Source organism: Alosa sapidissima, chromosome 9, assembly GCF_018492685.1.
Source record: "Alosa sapidissima isolate fAloSap1 chromosome 9, fAloSap1.pri, whole genome shotgun sequence".
NCBI lineage: Eukaryota > Metazoa > Chordata > Actinopteri > Clupeiformes > Clupeidae > Alosa > Alosa sapidissima.
This window is the reverse complement of record NC_055965.1, coordinates 24,481,579-24,501,831: the sequence shown is the minus strand read 5'-3', so window position 1 is coordinate 24,501,831 and position 20,253 is coordinate 24,481,579. Positions and strand designations below refer to the sequence as shown.

Genomic DNA, 20,253 nt, shown 5'->3' with positions numbered 1-20,253 from the left:
GCTGAAGATTAACGAGGTTATCCTTTCACCGGTGCGGGGGTCGTCCTATGCAGTGTGGTGGAGCGCGTCGGCCTCTGTTTTGCTTATGTGTGTGAGGGATTGAGTAAGAGAGAGAGAGAGAGAGAGAAAGAAAGAGAGAAAGAGAGAGAGAGAGAGAGAGACTACACCGTGGCGGAGAGGAAGCAACTATTCCAGCTGCTGCGTTGGACCAGCGTAACCTGAATCATGACGGAAAAACGGATGTCTCGCTGGTATTTCGGGGGTCTCGCCTCGTGCGGGGCTGCCTGCTGCACGCACCCGCTGGATCTGGTAAAGGTGAGTGAGCTCTGGGGACACTGGGTCCGGATTTCTTTCTGTCCATGATGCAGGTCGGCCCATCGCGGAAGTCACATGCAGGCCATTGGGTTTGTAAGCGCAGCTGTTCGCTGGCTATCTCTGCGAGGCTGCGACTCTTCACATCTGTACAGCAGAGCTAGCCCAGGACACATAGAAGTACGCTGATAAAACAGACAATGCTCAAAATGAAAGTTTTGAAAGATGTTTATGGAATACCACATTTAACTTTTGGTGGGCGAAGTCACAAAGTCACACTGCCATAAGTGACTCACATGACGCGACACAGTTTGACCAGTTGATGGGAAGATGAACTAGCCCGAGGTCGCTTCAGTGGCGACAGCAGCAGCAACAGTGGTGGCGGCTGTTCCGCCTCATTTGTGAGATTTTCGCTTCACTGACCCGGAGTCGCTCTCCGGGGACCGGTCAAAGAGAAACAACTCAGCTCAGATTACGGGAATTAGACAGTAGCCTAGCGCAAAGTCCGGGCGTTAAAGCAGATTGTCGGTGGGCGATTTGGACAATCGGCCAGTCGATCTCTTGTGCCCTTGCGGGGTCAGTGGGCCATAGGACTCGCTTGAATGAGAGGACTTGGCTATAGTCAATACGCCCACAACTTAGTGGGCAGTTATCCCGGTCGGTAGACGCCAGTTTTAGACTAGTGGCAGTTCCTTGATCACATCTAGACTTTTGCTGATGTTACTGAAATGGTTTGGTTATAGCCTAGGTGGATCACAAAACTTGCCCTGGCAGTAGGTAGGGGGGAAAGTCCCCTAAAAGATACACAGAGAAAGGGATATTGCATTGATTCCCTCTCAGGGTTAAGCTTTCTTCATTTGTTCTTCGTTTTTGGACTTCCTTGCTGAAGCTTACAATAGACTCTCCCAATGACTTTGTCCCAGTAGTTAACTACCCCAATGCCACTGCCATGTTCACTGCCAAAACTTTCATGACAGTAATTGTAGCCTTGGACTTAGGTTTGCTCATGTCTGGTTGGATGCATGCAGTGCCTACATTCTGGACATGGCTCACATGTCTTTATATATCACACACATCTTAAAGCATGAGGCCTTGTGTCTCTGAATGACCTTCTAAATTATGACCTTACAGAGTGACCTGAACTGGTCTGAGAGCAGTGTGGAGTGCTGCAGGTGTATGTGTGACTCTGTGTTATTGTGTGTGTGTGTGTGTAACTTGAACATGAGTGGGAGGAGCAGGGTTGCAGGTACAGAACAGCTGATCCTGGTTCAGGTGATAGGTATATAAGTATAAGTATATATACTCTTTTGATCCCGTGAGGGAAATTTGGTCTCTGCATTTATCCCAATCCATGAATTAGTGAAACACACACAGCACACAGTGAGGTGAAGCACACACTAATCCCGGCACAGTGAGCTGCCTGCAACAACAGCGGCGCTCGGGGAGCAGTGAGGGGTTAGGTGCCTTGTTCAAGGGCTCTTCAGCCGTGGATGTGGGCATGGGAGAGCAGTGCTGAACCACTTCCCATGCCCACATTTTTCCTACTGGTCAGGGATCGAACCGGCAACCCTTCCGTTACAAGCCTGAAGCCCTAACCAGTAGGCCACGACTTAATTGATCAAATCCAAATGGAACAGATTGGACATGTGATAAGCTAACTTGCACATTGCTGTGTCCTATCAGTGTTTGCTTCTATGTCAGATGGTGTAAGCAAAGGGTGTGTGTGTGTGTGTGTGTGTGTGTGTGTGTGTGTGTTTGTCTGTGTCTGTGCGTGCGTGCGTGAGTTTTAGTGTTTGAACAGAGTATAAGTAGTTAACCAGCACATTGCAGTCTCCTATTAATGTTTGCATGAATGGCTGTTGGTGAAAATAGTGTGTGTGTTGGGGTATGTGTGTGTGTGCATGTGCGTGCATGTGTGTGTGAGAGAGAGAGAAAGAGAGGGGGAGAGAGAAAGAGAGGGGGAGAGAGAAAGAGAAAGAGAGGGAGAAAGAGAAGGGGAGAGAGCAAGAGAGAGTGAAAGAGAGGGAGAAAGAGAGGGGGAGAGAGAAAGAGAGGTGGAGAGAGAAAGAGAGGGGGAGAGAGAAAGAGAAAGAGAGGGAGAAAGAGAAGGGGAGAGAGCAAGAGAGAGTGAAAGAGAGGGAGAAAGAGAGGGGGAGAGAGCAAGAGAGGGGGAGAGAGCAAGAGAGGGGGAGAGAGAGAGGGGGAGAGAGCAAGAGAGGGGGAGAGAGAAAGAGAAAGAGAGGGAGAAAGAGAGAATTTTGAATTTCAAAAACCCTTTATTACATTCTTGCCACAAAGTATTTACATGATCACTTTGTCTACAGTCACATTAAAGATAAAATAAATAAATAAATAAAATCAAGGAGCAAGTCAAGTTTTCTCCAAGAAATGTGCAAACTGCAATTCGCCATCAGCAACCATACACAACACACTATCATAACACCAAATTTCTTCAAAAGATTCAAGATTCATCATGGCTTTGTAGAAATGAAAATCAATTAACATGCGAGACCTCACAAGTATTGAGAAGACCATTACTAGGTCATCACTAGATGTTTGCTCAATTTTGTTTCTACGACTAACATAGATTGCCATTTTTGCTTGACCTAAGAGAAAGTTTATCAGCTGACATTTGAAACGATGTTTCCGCACATATTTAAAACCCAAAATAAAAGTCTCCATTGAAAATGTTTCATTAAAATGATTAAAGAGTGACTGTAGAACCATGAATAAAGGTGTTAGCCTTACACACTGCATGAAAGCATGAAACACAGTCTCTCTCACAAAACAAAATGGGCACTCTTGACCCACAACAGGATTCAACACTGAAACAAAGGCATTGACTGCAATTGCTCCATGCAGAATCCTCCATTGTAAATCTCCACATTTTTTGGCTAAGGGTGACTTGTATAGTGCTCTCCACTGGGGTCGGACATCATCCCCCATTTGTAAAACAGCACACCAAGGTGTTTCCACCCTCTTGTCCAAAGACTTTTTGTTAAAAGACTTCACACACAGTTTATATAAACACTTGCCAGTAGCTGGCTTCTGACCCAAAAGAGACAATTGATCAAAATTCAAGTAAGAACCAGTACAACCTGTCAAATTTGGTGACAATGAAATATTGGGAAAAGGATCATTACAGTCTGAACTGCACAGCCCTCTGAAGTTGTCTGCCAACAACTGCAATTGTTCTCTTGTTAGGGAGGCCCGCCATTTCTCAAGTAGCTGAGCTACTATTCGAATAGATCTCATCCCCAGTTGACTGGCAACTTGTTCAGCGTTAACAAGATCTGGTCCTGCTAACTTAAGTAAACCCTCCATAGTAATGACTCCAGACCTAAGAAGGCTATGTGTGATTGTGGGAAGAGACTTTTCAAGAGACATATCTAAAACAGAACCATAGATTAGGGGCTCCTTTAAAAGCCAATACAAAGACTCTGTGCTTCCTGTGCGTTGCACTGTTAAAAGGGACCAAACTTTAAACAAATTACGATAAAACACAGGAAGTTTGTTGATATTCAATCTTTTTGGATCCATCCAAAACAAAGTTCTGTCCAGCCCCAGTCCATCAAAAGTCTGTAAAATGGCACACGCCACATATTTCCAGCTGGAATCCAGAGGCCCCATGAGAAGACGCTGGACGAACTGCAACCGAAAGGCAGCTGTCCTACTTTGTAGGTGCACAAGTCCATGTCCACCTTCCTCTTTAGGTAGGTATAAGATGCTCTGTGGAACCCAGTGAAGTTTATCCCAGAAGAAATCCACTAGGATTGACTGGATTCTTGACAGCAACTGTGCTGGAGGGTCCACACAAGATAACTGATGCCAAAGGGCGGATGCCACCAAATTATTGATAATAAGGACACGCCCCTTGTAGGATATCTTATTTAAAAGGAATTTCCATTTATCAAGGCGGCCCTTTACCTTTTCAACAGCCCCATCAAAGTTCTTTTGAATAAACATTTCATCCCCTAAAAAAACACCAAGATATTTAAAACCACTCCTGGCCCAATGTAAGCCAGCTGGAAGACTTGGCTCATTTAACCATGTCCCGACCAGCATAGCTAAACTTTTGGACCAGTTTACTCTTGCTGAGGAAACAACATTAAAATCATCAAAAATCTCTAACATAGTGTTTATGTCTCTTTGACCATTCACAAGTACTGCAACATCGTCTGCATAAGCTGACAGTTTAAAAACACTTTCACACGCTGGAATTCTCACCCCCACCAGCTCTTTCCTCAACTTCATCAATAGGGGTTCAATTGCCAGGGTGTACAACATACCAGATAAGGCACAACCTTGTCTGACCCCCCTGTGGACTTTAAAAGGAGCACACAAGTCACCATTAACCTTTAAAATACTCTCAATGTCACAATACAGAACTCTAATCATATCAATAAACTCTGGGCAAAAACCAAAGGCTGCCAGAGCACTCCACAAATAATTGTGCTCTACACGATCAAAAGCTTTTTCTTGGTCAATGGATACTAAGCCGAATTTCAGGTTAAACAGCTTACCTACATCAAATATATCCCTGATCAATGAAATGTTATTTTGAATCAGCCTACCTGGCACACAGTAGGTCTGGTCAGGATGAACAACCTGCTCCACAACTTCACTCAATCTATTAGCCAACGCTTTAGAGAGCAATTTATATTCAGTACAGAGGATTGACACAGGTCTCCATGATCTTATGTCATTCAAATCCCCTTTTTTGGGGAGCAAAGTGAGTATTGCCCTCCGGCAGCTCAGTGGCAACCGCCTCCTGGCAAGACTGTCGCTGAGAACAGTCAGCACATCCTCACCCACTTCTGACCAAAAGGACTTATAAAAGTCCACCGGTAGACCATCCAACCCTGGTGCCTTTCCACACTCCATACTCTGGAGGGCTCTCTGCAGCTCCTCTAGGGTCAAAACCCTTCCAAGGACTGCATTCGCCTCTTCGGCCACCTGGGGTAGGTTCTCAAAGAAGGACTGGTCATCCACCTGAATATCCGAGCTCTCACTCTTATATAGGTCTTCGTAAAAACTGACTGCTCTCTGACGTATTTCAGCCAGATTGGACAACAGAACTCCATCCTCAGAAAGCAGTGAGTGAATGAACCTCCTCTGTCCATTCTTTTTTTCCAAATTAAAAAAGAATTTAGAAGGAGCGTCCATCAATTCCACACTCTGAAAGCGGGACCTGACCAGAGCTCCCTGTGCCTTTATGCCTAGCAGGTCAGCCAATGATTTCTGCTTCGCTTTAACGTTTGCTGTGTAAGTCTGGTTGCCAGTTTGTTCAGCTAAATGCTGGAGTTCAATTATTTCCTTTTCAAGTTTCATCATTGAACGAGTTATGTCCCTTGTGACACTGAAAGTATAATCCTGACACAGTTGTCTTATTTGTGATTTACCAAAGTCCCACCACTGTTGCAACGAGCTAAAAGATGGCTTTGTGTTCTTAAAATCCTGCCAAAACAGTCTAAATACCTCTCTAAAATGGCCATCCGATGACAAGTTATTATTAAAATGCCAATAAGCACTTTTAGACTTTACAGAACTCAAAGAAAGAGAACAAAAAACCAAACTGTGGTCTGAAAAACCAACTGGGATGATCACACATTTCCTAAACAAACTCAGCTGATGCTTAAAACCATAAAACCTGTCCAGTCTAGCCAATGACAAAAGGTTATTGTAGGAGTGAACCCATGTGTATTGCTTCTGAGTACTGTGAAAGTTCCTCCAGACATCAACAAGCTCATTTGCATTCATCAGTTCTATGAGTCTTCTGCGTGAGGGCATGTGTGGCTCTACATGATTCCTATCCATTGCATTTTCAGTACAATTAAAATCACCTCCCAGGAGTAAAAAATCCTCAGATTCACAATTGCGTAGAGCATCATTTAGCATATTCAAGAAAAGCATTCTATCAATTGGTGTAGTGGGTGCATAAACACACAAAAAAACAAAGAAATTGTTTTCAAATTGGGCTCTGACTTTTAGGAGTCTACCCTTGACTAATTCCTCAGTCTGGTAGGAAATGGGAGTAAAGGTCCGAGAAAACAGAATGGCAACCCCACCACTATTGGAAGTGTTGTGACTTAAAATAGACAGGCCATCAAACTCACTTGCCCAGTCAGCAGCAATTGAGGCGTCAGAATGAGTTTCTTGAGCAAGAAGCACATCAAATCTATTCTTCTTAATCGTTTCAAACAACAAGGCTCTCTTGCTTCTTTCCCTGGCCCCATTTAAATTTAAAGAAGCAATTCTGATTTCACCCATGATAAAAAGAAAAAAATATAAGAGTTGTGTACACGCCATCATCATAATACATGTGAAAAATAGACTAACATCAGACATCGCTATTTAACAAAACGTTAATCTTGGTCATTATCTTTTTGAGACGGAAGCACTCTGGATTTGTAAAGCAGCCCTCACCCAAAAAAGATTTCGTTTTCGTGGTGAACTGCTCCACATCAGGGAAGTAGTCGTCAATCCGAACATTTCTCATATGTTTTGTTTTTGTCAAGAAGGATTTTATGTCTTCCACACTATAATCGCAACTAGCAAACCCACTATGACGTAAGCTACAGGTAACGCTACAGTCAAAGAAATCACTTTCGTATTCGTTATCTGTGCCGCTAAGATCTGTTAAATTATCGCTCTTTTTAGTCCTTTTAGATCTCTTTCTTTTGGGGGGCATTTTAAAAACATTTTCCTCCGTCTCAATGAGGGATTCATCTAGAGACGCAAGAACTTGGTCATAATTGACAGCAGAAGCACTGCTCTGCGAGTTCTGTGTGGACTGACTCTCAGATTCTGCGTTCACTGCGTCATCTGTGGGAGAACTTTGTTCTCGGCCTACTGGCTTATCAATCGGGGTTACCCCGTTAACCTCTTCCCGCAAAAGGGAAGCATGATCTGCCCCTACTGACTCGGCTGAGGCAGACGAAGGCCCACTGGATACAGCGGGTGCTGCAATCGCAGCAGTAGACGCACCCATTTCGGTAGACTGCTCATCTACCACAATTTCATTAGGCATAGGCCTACTGGTGTTTTCGTGATTTATTTGCACATCACTCGAATTCCCCTTTGCCTTAGGACACGCACGAACAAGGTGCCCTGATTGCCCACAACCAAAGCACTTCATGACACTTGTTGAAGCATAGATAACATAACTGAAGTTATCCACCTTCACGTTTAGAGTTAGGTCCAAATCATCTTTGTTATCTTTTAAAATCATAAATACGGATCGCCTGAACGACACTACGTGTTTCAGAAGTGGGGATTTGCTTCCAATTGGAATCTTTTTAATTGCGGAAACCAATTTACCATACCGTGATAAAATTTCAGCCAAAACCTCATCTTTAATAAATGGGGGAACATTTGACAAAGTCACTTTCTTTGATGGAGTGGAGAGAGGAAGGACGACAGTAAAAATGCCGTCAACCACTAAACCCCTTTCAACCAGCTCATTAGCCAACTCAACCGTGCCCAAAAACAGCACAATCGCATTGTTCATGCGGGCCGCTGACAGAATATTGTCATGCCCTACAACTTCTCCTGCTGCTAAACTACAAACCTCTACACTGGCATTCGATGCTATTTTAACAGCATGACGCCGCGTAAGTTTTTCAAAACTCTCCATACCTGGGGCGGCTGCAACCAAACACTGGAAGCAGACGTCCAGGTAAAACAAGTAACAACAAAACCCCACGCCAGTGATACTTATACTAACCCAAACAGAACCAACCCTTAACACTATAAAGAAAAAAAAAAAAAAAAAAAAATAATAATAATAATAATAAGGAGATAGAAAAGATAGCAAAAAGATAGAAAAACGCTGTTCCTGGCACAGCGGCCAACAGTCACACTCACTCAAACGCTCGGCTCCGCCCACTCACTCCGACATGCGCACAAAGAGAGAGAGAGAGAGAGAGAGAGAGAGAGAGAGAGAAAGAGAGAGAGAAAGAGAGGGAGAGAGCAAGAGAGAGATAAAGAGAGAGAGAAAGAGAGAGAGAGTGAAAGAGAGAGAGAAAGAGGGAGAAAGAGAGGGGGAGAGAGCAAGAGAGAGAGAAAGAGGGAGAAAGAGAGAGAGAAAGAGAGGGGGAGAGAGAAAGAGAGGGGGAGAGAGAAAGAGAGGGGGAGAGAGCAAGAGAAAGAGAGGGAGAAAGAGAAGGAGAAGGAGAAGGAGAAAGAGAGGGAGAAAGAGAGGGAGAAAGAGAGAGAGAGAGAGCAAGAGAGAGAGAAAGAGAGGGAGAGATAAAGAGAGAGATAAAGAGAGAGAGAAAGAGAGAGAGAGCAAGAAAGAGTGAAAGAGAGAGAGAAAGAGGGAGAAAGAGAGGGGGAGAGAGCAAGAGAGAGAGAAAGAGGGAGAAAGAGAGAGAGAAAGAGAGCGGGAGAGAGCAAGAGAGAGCAAGAGAGAGAGCAAGAGAGAGAGAAAGAGAGAAAGAGAGGGGGAGAGAGCGAGAGAGAGAAAGAGAGAGAGAGAGAGCAAGAGAGAGATAAAGAGAACATGTATTTTGTCCTCTGTCACCCTGTGTGTCTGTGTGTGCAAAGGAGTGTCTATTGTCTTCATTCTCTCTATCTCTCTCTCTACTCTCACTCTGTGTATATGAATGTGCATATTTTTTGTCTTCTCTCTCTCTCTGTGTGTTTGTGTGTGTGAGTGTGTGAAGATCCAGCTGATTGCAGTCTAGCTGACCAGGCTCTCCTCCTCATGCGTCTGTAGTTAACAATTCACAGGTTGATCTCTTAACCCTTGACCTACATTAACCAGCGGCTCGCTCTATAAAGGGCCTGTGCACGCATTTCATGCCATGCCATGCCAATCATTTCACTCTCCTATAGTGGTGGGGGCGTGGGGAAGTGTGTGTGTGTGGGGGGGGGCTTATATGAACTGTCCATGCAACTGCATAGCGCAATGCCATGTCCATAGAAGTATACTTTTATACACACACACACACACACACACACACACACACAGAGTTGGGGCCCAAAGTGTTGACACAATAAGCCCTGATAACCCCTATAAAGGTACGGTAGCCCTGGACTCCACTGGCTGTAGAGTAGGTGTAGTCCGGTAATTACAAACTTTAATTGTAGCTTAGTCATGTCAGGTGGGGTGTGTTCCTTTAAATGCAGTGGCATTAAGGGGGTGGATTATGTTTGTGCTTCATGGTGGATAGTGATAAAGAGAGAAATAGGGACAGAAATAGGCAGCTATGAGAGAGAGAGAGAGAGAGAAAGAGAGGGAGGGAGGGAGGGAGGGAGGGAGAGAGAGAGAGAGAGAGAGAGAGAGAGGCACAGTGGGAAGTAATAGTCAACAAACAGCACACACACACACACACACACAGTCAACAGTGCAAACACTCAGTCTAGCATGCTGATAAGGAAACCAGTCTCAGAAGAATAAGTCATTGAGAACATTCTGAGTATTAGTAGTGTACTCTCAAGGCTTCTCTCTGGCTGTGTGCAGAGTGGCAGAGTTAATCAGAGAGGGATGGCTTTCCCTGTACTGAATAGATTGGCGTTCTGAGAGTCATATCTCCATACCAGCATGGTTTTGGCTCCCTGAGAATTATTCAATGTGGCTACATGTCTCATAGCTCACCTCGCTTGTCCCCTTAACTCAGAAACCCCAAGTTGCTCCGGGGACAATGTGATCCCTTGTAATGTAGCTGACATATATGTAAGTCACTTTTGGTCAAGAAGTGTCTGCTAAATGTAATGTAATGTAATGTAATCTCTGAAGGCACAGGCGGATGTGTTTCGGCCTAAGCCATCTGCAGCATCTACAGTATGAGCACACTTTTCTCGCTTATTTAAGACACTTGAAACTGCTGACTTCCACTAGCACTTCTCATTCATTTGCCTTTCGACAACAGTAATTACATACAGACACTTACGCTACTAAGGTATTGTAACAACGCTTAAAGGAGAACTCTTGTTTTTTTTACATCTGTTTCTTGATGTCACCTAGTACAAAAAAAGAAGAAAAAAAAGGGTGCTACCTAGCTTGAGTTGCTGCAGGCAACAGCTAGAGAGGTGTCATGCCCCCAGAGTGTAGCACTTTTTTTGTTCGGACCGACAGTACTCTATAACCTCGAGAATCAGATATGTATCTGAAAAACAAATTCTCCTTTAAGGGTAGGTTTGTGTCTGGTTTTAAAACAATTATAAGGTTTCAAAAACAACCTTAGGCCATGGTTGTGGTTATCAAAGGTGTGTGTTTGTGTGTGCGTGTGTGTGTGTTTTTATGTGTGTGTGTGTTTTTATGTGTGGACCTGTTTGTGCTCTTTCACTGTTTGCAGGATCATATTGCAACATGAAGGATAATCTTGTGGACATTACTGATTCCTGTAAACAAAACTCTTAAGAATGTAGATAGTCGTTTTTTTTTTCTTGTAATTGCAGCTGTGTGTGTTTGTGTGTGTGTGTGTGTGTGTGTGTGTGCGTGCGTGTGTGTGTGTGTGTGTTTGGGAGATCATTTGAAAAATGAAAGGACATATCTGATTCATGGGAATGTAACACTTTGATAGGTAGACTTTCTGTATGTAAGAGAACACAATCATAAAAAATATATACATGTTTTGTGTGTGTGTGTGTGTGTGTGTGTGTGTGCTGTGTGTGTGTGTAACTCTGGTCACAAACTAGCAACAATCTTCCAACCAGAGGGAGAAAAGTCGCCATGAATTAAAATGAATAGAGGGATGTCCAGTTAGTGCTTGTCTGGTCAAGGTTGGAGTAGGGCATAGTAACACCCAAACACACATACACATACACACACACACACACACACACACACACACACACACACACACACATGCTCAACTCTCTCTCTCTCTCTCTCTCTCTCTCTCTCACTCAGTTCAACACACAGACACACACACCCCCCCCCCCACACACACACATGCTCAACTCTCTCTCTCTCTTACTCAGTTAAACACACAGACACACCCCCCCACACACACACATGCTCAACTCTCTCTCTCTCCTATCTCTCTCACTCTCTCTCTTACTCACTCAGTCAAACACAAAGACACACACACACACACGCACACACACACACTAAAGGTCCTCCGTGTGTGTCGTGACAGCTCGTCTGTCATGTTGTAATATGCAGCAGGCTCAGATGTGTCTCCGCTTATTTGGCCTCTGTTCAACTTGGGCACAGGGCTGGACATGTGCAGTGGTCATGGTCAACCTCTACACGGGGCTGTCAGTCACACGTTGTGGCTGGGAGGTCAGTGGGGGATTGTGGCCAATCAGTCTGGTTCTGGCAAGAATAGCAGTATACAGAAAAAGAGCCTTAAACACAGACTTGCAGTGCAGAGATAAAGTATAGTAGTATGCATTATATAGAGCCTTATACACAGACTTACAGTATAGAGATAAAGTATAGTAGTATGCATTATATAAATATAGAGCCTTATACACAGACTTGCATACAGTATAGAGATAAAGTATAGTAGTATGCATTATATAAATATAGAGCCTTATACACAGACTTGCATGCAGTACAAAGAGAAATACTGTATGTTATGGCTTGCCAAGTCTCATGCAGCCTAAAAAAAAAGAAATGATTAAAACTAATGATTTCTGGACACAGGCCCAGGGGGCCGGAGATCTTAAGGGCCCAGTAGGTAAGTAGGCCCACTGACAGTTTGACCATAGAGAAACCCTAGCAATTCCCAAAGGGTTACATGGGCCTCCAGTCTGACTGTAAGTGGTCAGTATAGACACACTGCTTTAAACTGCAAGAGGTCATTATAGACATACTGCTTTAAACTGCAAGAGGTCATTATAGGTCATACTGCTTTAAACTGCAAGAGGTCATTATAGGTCATACTGGGGCGTGTCCCAAAACCATAGTTGCTAACTTTGTTGGTTGCGATGCAATTTCCCATTGGCAACCAACTACGTTGCTAACAGGTTAACTATGTTTTTTGGAAACGTGCCCCTGGTTTAAACTGTGCATGTTGTACCATATCTGTGAGGTCATTGAATGTCTATAGTGTGTGTATCAGTGACAGAGGTTCTTAACCTGACTCTCGCCAGATGAATGTCGTTCCGCTTATCTCCGTCTAGCTTCACTCACATCCATCTGGGACCTCTTCCATTTAGAGTGATTTCTGCACCAGATTTTATGGTACAGCCAATCAGGACGCAGGGCGGAAGTTTCATAGATGTGACATAGCGTAGAAGCAACTGTGAGACTGTTATCAGCGTCACGGGTTGGCTTCAATGTGAGTGGTTGAAGTAGCACGTCAATAGATGACGGACAAGTGGCTTATTCAATCATATGCAAGCATTTTTTGATTAGGCCCAGCCTTCTGAAGCAACACTCCAATGGATTGGTCCCAGATGGATGAGTGGAGCTAGGCGGAACGGAATTCATCTGGCGAGAGTCAGGTTAAGAGGTTCTGTCCCCCTGAAAGAATTTACAGCAAGGCCACTTGCCCTCTCCCAATGTCCCCTCCCAACTTGACCCTAGAAATGGCACTCACCTTTCATGGTTCCCATTGTCCTCCCCCAAATTATCCCTAAGGAATGTGAACATCATCCAAAGGGTGATTGATCTGACGCTGTTATCTGTTAATTACATTGTAGCTTTGCTGTGTAATTCTCATGTTGTGTACCAATATATTAGCTTTGTGTCACTGAAAATCCGGGGTGAAACCTGACCTCGCTAACCCACTGATCCTGCCTCATAGCTCTCCCCCTCAACTCTGCATGTCTTCACAGGGAACGCAGGCCATAATAATAAACAAAGACTTAGTCCACGTTGTTTGTTTCCATTTCACAGCTGTGTATGAAGTTTATTGTTTTTATAGTGGACTCAGAGAATGTCAAGTTAATGGACCGTGGAGCAGAGAGATATTCGCAGAATGTTAAAAATAGTTGTTTCGGTTTAGGAATCGCTTAGCATTGCTTACAGCAACGTTTAACTAACAAGCACAGTACCTCAATTTCCCAACTATTAGCCGCAGTTTATGCATCGATTTTGCAACATTTCTTCAGCTATGAGGTTAATACATAGCCACATTGTGTATAAGCCTTATATATAAGGCTTATACACAATGTGGCTAATATGCAGGAAATCACTGTAGAAAACAATCACAAAAAGAAAACAGCTTACTCCTACAAGCTGTTGACCAAAGCTATAGGCAGTGATTCAGTGAAGCATTTTGTGGGGCATTTTGCATTGTATCCGATGGTTCTGTACAGCCATATGGCCATTGACATACAATGTATACCTCTAGATGCCACCTGAACATTTGAATAGTGCCATCTTAATATTATGTAAAATGCTGTTAGGCTACTCTTAGGCTACTTACCTGGTAGGCTACTCTTTTATAGGACCAAACTTATTTTCAACAAAAGCATCTCGATGGCAATTTCTACTCTTCTATATCCTCATACCTTCTACACTTACACAAAGAGTCTGTTATGCTGACAGAAATGGAGAGCTGGTGTTTGAAGGGCAGGAATGACCGGTTGGGTGAGCCGGCTGGCCTCTCAGAGATTGGTGGAATGCTGTCGGGCATGTTAACGGCCACTACGGGGTCCTTCTGACATGGGAATTGTAGTGTATTCATATTTGCTATATGAGTGTGTACACAGTAATTTATGTAGAAAGTGTATGAGTGGAGGATGGAGTCTCCTATATAGAGCTGCATGACATTAATCCACATGACATAGTCACTGAAGTGTGTGTGTGTGTGTGTGTGTCTCGGGGGAAAGAGGAGTGTGTGTGTGTGTGTCTCGGGGAGAGAGGAGTGTGTGTGTGTGTGTGTGTGTGTGTGTGTCTCGGGGGAGAGAGGGGTTTTCATTCACGGCAGGTCAGCAGAGTAATAAAAGCAACACTTGGCAGAAGGTCCTCATGCGTCAAAGAAGACAGTGCACATGTGCCCCCTCTCTTCGAGTGTGTGTGTGTGTGTGTGTGTTTTTTTCCACGTCACAATTGTGTGCATGTGTGTGTGGGTGTATGTGTGTGTGTGAGAGAGAGCGTTTTCCATGTCACTAGTGTGTGTGTGTGTGTGTGTGTGTGTGTGTGTGTGACCACTAGGGGTGAATGATTTTGGAAAAAAATCTAATTGCAATTTTTCTCACCAATATTGCGATTGCGATGCGATATGCAATTATTTTTAAGCTCTTTATCTTCTGTCTTATATTATTCTATAGTATGACCAACACAAAATTAGATAAGTTAAACATAAACTGTTCTTTCCTGGAGCCCAGGCCTATGTTATGATGGCATTAGGTTATTGAATAAGATTGATGAATGAAATATTTTTTATTTAACTATTTTAATCACATTAGTAGACCTATATTTGTTGAACTTCCAGCCTTGTAAACATTTAATGATTCTGATTCGTTTCTATTGTGTTTCTATTTCATGTAGATATGACCTTCTTTCGTTAGTTAACAAATAGGTCTACATGTAGTGGCACTGACACGGCTTCTCCTTGTCCTGTGCTCTCCATACACGCGCGCGGGCACACACACACACACACACACACACACACACACAGACCCGCTCCTCTCCTCTGTAGGCTACTTGCACGTGAATCGGAACAAACTACTGTAGATTGTTGTAGCGCAAATAAATGCGGCCGAAAGACTGTTCGGCTCGGTGTTAACTAAAGGTTAGCATCATCAACACCGCAGCGCAATACGCATGCATGCAAATGAACTAGTTTGTTCATATCACAACAAAGCCAATCGCGGAGACAAAACTCTTTAAACAGGCAAAGTTATCAGCAGTTAGCAGCATGTATGTAGCCTAGAGCCTTAGCTGATAAGCTAATGTTAGAACAGCTGGGTTTTTAGTGGTTAGCTGTGTCAACTACTTGCGGATAACATTATGCATCAATCTGTGAGATGAAATGTTTGTGCCGCCAACCCCCTTGGATATCGCAAATGCCCCCACTGTCACTGTACTCCAGTAAACAAAGTCCCCAGTGCACAGGTGAATGGCTGCTGTGCAGCCTAAACAGTCTTTGAGTTTTAATCGTCAGCTGGACAAGTGAACGAAGTTACCAGCCAGAGTAGCAGCACAGGGGAATTATGAACTAGAACCAGGGACATGGCAGGTTCGAGCAAAAGGTAATGAAGAGGTTTATTTTTAACCAAAGTAGCTCTACTGATCAGACCTTTCTTGACACTGTTAGCTGGTCCTCTTGTTTTACGTTATTTTTAACCAAAGTAGCTCTACTGATCAGACCTTTCTTGACACTGTTAGCTGGTCCTCTTGTTTACGTTTTTTGCTTCTTCAGTGGTCGTGAGAAGAGTCTGTGGCGCGTCGGCAAGCGCGAGTATAAATGCGTTTGGGTGACGTCACATATTACAAACCGCAGCCTTTGCGGTTTGAAAATCGTGTTTCATCATATCGCGATATTATCGCAAATGCAATAAATCGTTCAGCCCTAGTGACCACTGTTATATATTCCACACTGTTGCGGTCCACTGTGTTAAAGTGCGCTGATGAGAATGACTAGAGGACCTCCATGACAGTTCAACTCTCTTGCAGATGAACCAAAGGAAATAAAATGTGTTTTTCAGCGACAATGATGAAATAATCACCATAATAGTTTGATAGTTTGAATTCTTTACTGTAAAAACAGAATAGGAATATACTGTTTGTCACTGTTGCGAATGTTAAATAATGTGTGGAGTTAAATGTGAAGGCGTTGCCAACAGTGATGATAATGATAATAATGATTGCATAATTATGCTGGTGATGATGGTGTTGATGGTGATGCACATGGTGTTGATGATGATGATTATGATGGTAATGGTGCTGATAATGTTGTTGATGATGATGATGATGATGGTGATGGTGCTGATGATGGTGTTGATGATGATGGTGATGGTGCTGCTGATGATGATGATGGTGATGGTGCAGATGATGGTGTTGATGATGATGATGATGATGATGATGATAGTGATGGTGATAGTGTTGATGATGATGCTGAATGGTGTTGATGATATTGCTGATGATGAGGATGGTGATGACGGTGATGATGATGATGATGATGGTGTTGATGATGATAGTGATGTTGCATCCCTCAGGTGCACCTGCAGACACAACAGGAGGTGAAGATGAAGATGGTCGGCATGGCGATGCACGTGGTGAAGAACGACGGTTTCTTGGCCCTCTACAACGGACTCAGTGCCTCCCTGTGCAGACAAGTGAGTGTGTGTGTGTGTGTGTGTGTGTGTGTGTGTGTGTGGACAATGGACACCATAGAACTTCTGGACTCTGCACTTTAAACCGTGTTGTTTTATCTCTCTGTTCTCATCTCTGTCCGTGTGCGTAGTCTGTAGTCTGACTCCAGTTACTGTGTAATCACAGCAGCAGGACAGTGAGGCGCTGGACAGTGGGGCAGACCTTGAAAAACCACTTTAATAAAAGCAACCGTCAGCACTAACTCTAACATACTCCTGACTGTACACACACACACACACACACACACACACACACACACACACACACACACACACACACACACATGCATACATACATACACACATGCATGTACATACACACACATGCACTCATGCAGACAAACACAAACACACACACACTCACTCTCTCACATACACACACACACACACATGCACTCATGCAGCAAACACACACACACACACACACACGCACACATACACTCATGCAGGCAAACACACACACACACACACACACACACATGCATACATACATACACACATGCATGTACATACACACACATGCACTCATGCAGACAAACACAAACACACACACACACACACACTCTCTCACATACACACACACAGACATGCACTCATGCAGCAAACACAAACACACACACACACACACACACACACACGCACACACACACACACACATACACTCATGCAGGCAAACACAAACACACACACAAACACAAACACACACACACACACTGACTCTGCATATTTTCTGCAGAGGTGGAAAAAGTACGAAAATATTGTACTCAAGTAAAAGTAACAATACCTTGATGAAATATTACTCAAGTACAAGTTAAAATACTGATCTGAAAATGTACTCAAGTAAAAGTAAAAAGTAGTTCATTTAAAATGTACTTTAAGTAAAAGTTACTTAGTTACTTTTTTTTTTTTTGGGGGGGGGGGGGGGGTACCAGAACAACCAGTTTTACCAAAGACTTTCTAATGAGGAGATACAGCACTCAAAAAATCCTCCATAGTAATGCATGGGGTTAGTTTGTAACGCCAATATGGCAGTTGTCTACACATCATATGTCTACACATATTACAACCCTTCCGTGACAAAACGTCGACATGTGAATACATTGAGCCAATCATGTGGTGTGTTGTAAAATACATTGAGCCAATCATGTGGTGTGCTGTGAAGACATCGTGCCAATCATCTGTTGTGATCTCGCTGCTGGAGCAAGATTGATGTCGTGAAGCCTTACGCACACGCATTTCTGCTGAAATAGATGCACGATAAGTGCCCAAAAAGTGTTGCAATATGGCCGCTGAGTGGAGGTACTTGCCTGAAAACAACGTTGAGAAATGGAGATCTATGTGAAAAAGTAGTTGTTGAGTAGTTGATTTTCAAAGTTAGTTGCACTCATCCTTGGGTCGCTTTGCAATGAACAGTAATCCAGCACAACTGAAAAGCCCCTCACAGGCCGCTGAGGCAGGCAGGCCAATATTGAGTTGCAGAGAGTTTTTTTAATATTTGGAAACGAGCAGAAGGTCCAGCAGATTAAAGGGCGTCGTACTGCGGGGGAAAGTGGGAAGTATAGGGCCCATGAAAAGTGGAATACAGGGGGCACAACATTTTTACCAGGCATTAGTAATAACTCGGGTAATCCACACATAATAAATCCAAACAACTCCATAAGTAGAGTCATGTAATGAAGTGGAATAACACAGGGGAAAAGTATTGAACACGCTAAGAAAAAGCACTAAGGTAAGGAAAGGGAAGGAACGAGCTGGAATCTGTATAGAGAGTAGTTATCCTTTTATCTGTGCAAATTAATATAAGCTTGAAAGACTTGAAGGCAGCCAATTCAATTAAATAGTTCTGGAAGTAACTAAAGATCAGGATTCACAAGAGGGACCCCTGGAATCTGTTTAGAACAATGGGCCAAAATCAGACCTGATACTGCGACCAATAAGTTTTGTCATACAGGAAATGTCTTGAAGCTGTCTTTACAAACAAAGGCTTTTCCACAAAGTATTGAAGAAATTTCAGTAGGCACGTTCAATACTTTTTTCCTGTGTCATTCCACTTTAATACACAAAACTCTTATGTTTGGATTTTTTATGTGTGTTAATATAATGTGTGGTGAAAATTTTGAATAGACTCACTGGAAGTTCAGGCTAAGCGTTAAGCGTTCAATGCTTATTTCCACCATATATTTATTTTACCTGAATATTTTAACTTCCAAATTAAATGTCAAAATGAATGTCAGACGAAATTTAAAGTTTGACTGACTGGATTTTGTATACAAAACATAGTGAAAACTGTGTAAGGTCACTCTCACTCTCCCTTGCTAAAGAGGTAAATCTGTCCGCCTGCACGATTCATAAGGTAGTCTCTTTTGTTTATTTAGTTGAGCATCGCTAGTAGTGGACCGCTAATTGTTTTGCTGCTGGTGCAATGTCTTTCTCCAAGAAAGCCAAGTCAGGTTACTAAAAACAAAGGCCAAAACAGGAAAAAGAGAGACATCAAAATGAGGGGAAACAACTGCTAATAAACTTCTTTCCAAAGAAAGGTGAGCACAAATGTCAAAACACGAAATCCCATGGTGTTTGCTTAAATATCTCCGCAATCATTAGTGCTAAAACGAACTGAGACAACCGATTGGAATAGCGAAAATACACTTTCATAGGTTAGGCTAATCTGATGTATTTCGTGATCCACTTTCAGAAAGACTGCATGGCGCCAGCTTGATTCATGTCCTGTTGTAGGCTACATGCTGATCATTATCACTAGGCTAGTGGTTTAGGGCGCGATTTTTTTTCTCTCCCTTTCCGTTTTCGTTAGTCTTTTTTTTTTTTACTCGAGTAACGGATGGGATTTTTGATGTAGCGAAGTACAATACTTCACTCAAAATGTAATCAAGTAAAATTTAAAATACCGATTTTATAAACTACTTAAAAAATACAAAATACACAGAAAAACTACTCAATACAGTAACGTGAGTAAATGTATTTCGTTACTTTCCACCTCTGATTTTCTGTTCCCAGGCACCACTCTCAGTGGAATCAATTAGTCACCTGATCTAACACGTAGAGACCTGCACTATACCAGGTGAAGTCTGAAACACATGTAAACGTGCAGACACATGTGCTGAGCTGGTCTCAGATCAGGTTCCACTGCAAGGTTAAAGTCCAGTGTAGCTCCATTCCGTAGTCACCTATTCCCTAACCCTCTCTGCAAAAAGTCTCAGGATCAGAATGACTGCATGGAATCCTGCATGGAATCCTGCGACTCTTCATGTAAATGGCACTTTATCTCCCTCTAGTGGTTGAAAATGGAGCTCACACAGTTCCTAACTTCGTGTCATTGCAAATAACTGTATGGGCTCTATCGTGCGTCCCAGCGCAATTGACTTTGTATACTCGCGCTTTTGTCTTTCCTATTTTGCAGTCAGAAAAATATCACCATGCATTCATAATCTCGTGATTTAGTGAGAGTGATCCCAAAACATCGGAAAGTATGTCTGTGACAATTCTGTATTACATTTTGTCAAGAGGAAAAATCAATAGCTGACCGTTCCTAACTGAACAGTAAAATTATAGCGCTGTGAACGCTCCTGGCTGCGCCTGGCAAATACGCCACGATTAATGTAGCTACTTCAGACCATCCCATTTTAGATTTGCGTCGGGCGCAACAGTCAAATATCCCGCCGGTAAAATAGCATCAGCGCCCAAGATCAGCCCACAAAGTGACTT

At 43.1% G+C, this 20,253-nt stretch overlaps 1 protein-coding gene across 1 annotated transcript in view; it reads left to right on the top strand.

Annotated features, from left to right (window-relative positions):
• Positions 1-20,253, top strand: part of LOC121719573 (mitochondrial dicarboxylate carrier-like) — a 37,748-nt gene that overhangs the window by 8,778 nt on the left and 8,717 nt on the right. Inside the window, exons 2-3 of the mRNA XM_042105322.1 lie at positions 17-315; positions 16,378-16,497. Coding sequence (XP_041961256.1) covers positions 226-315; positions 16,378-16,497 — 210 coding nt within the window. The 5' untranslated portion in view covers positions 17-225. The remainder of the gene's footprint in view (positions 1-16; positions 316-16,377; positions 16,498-20,253) is intronic.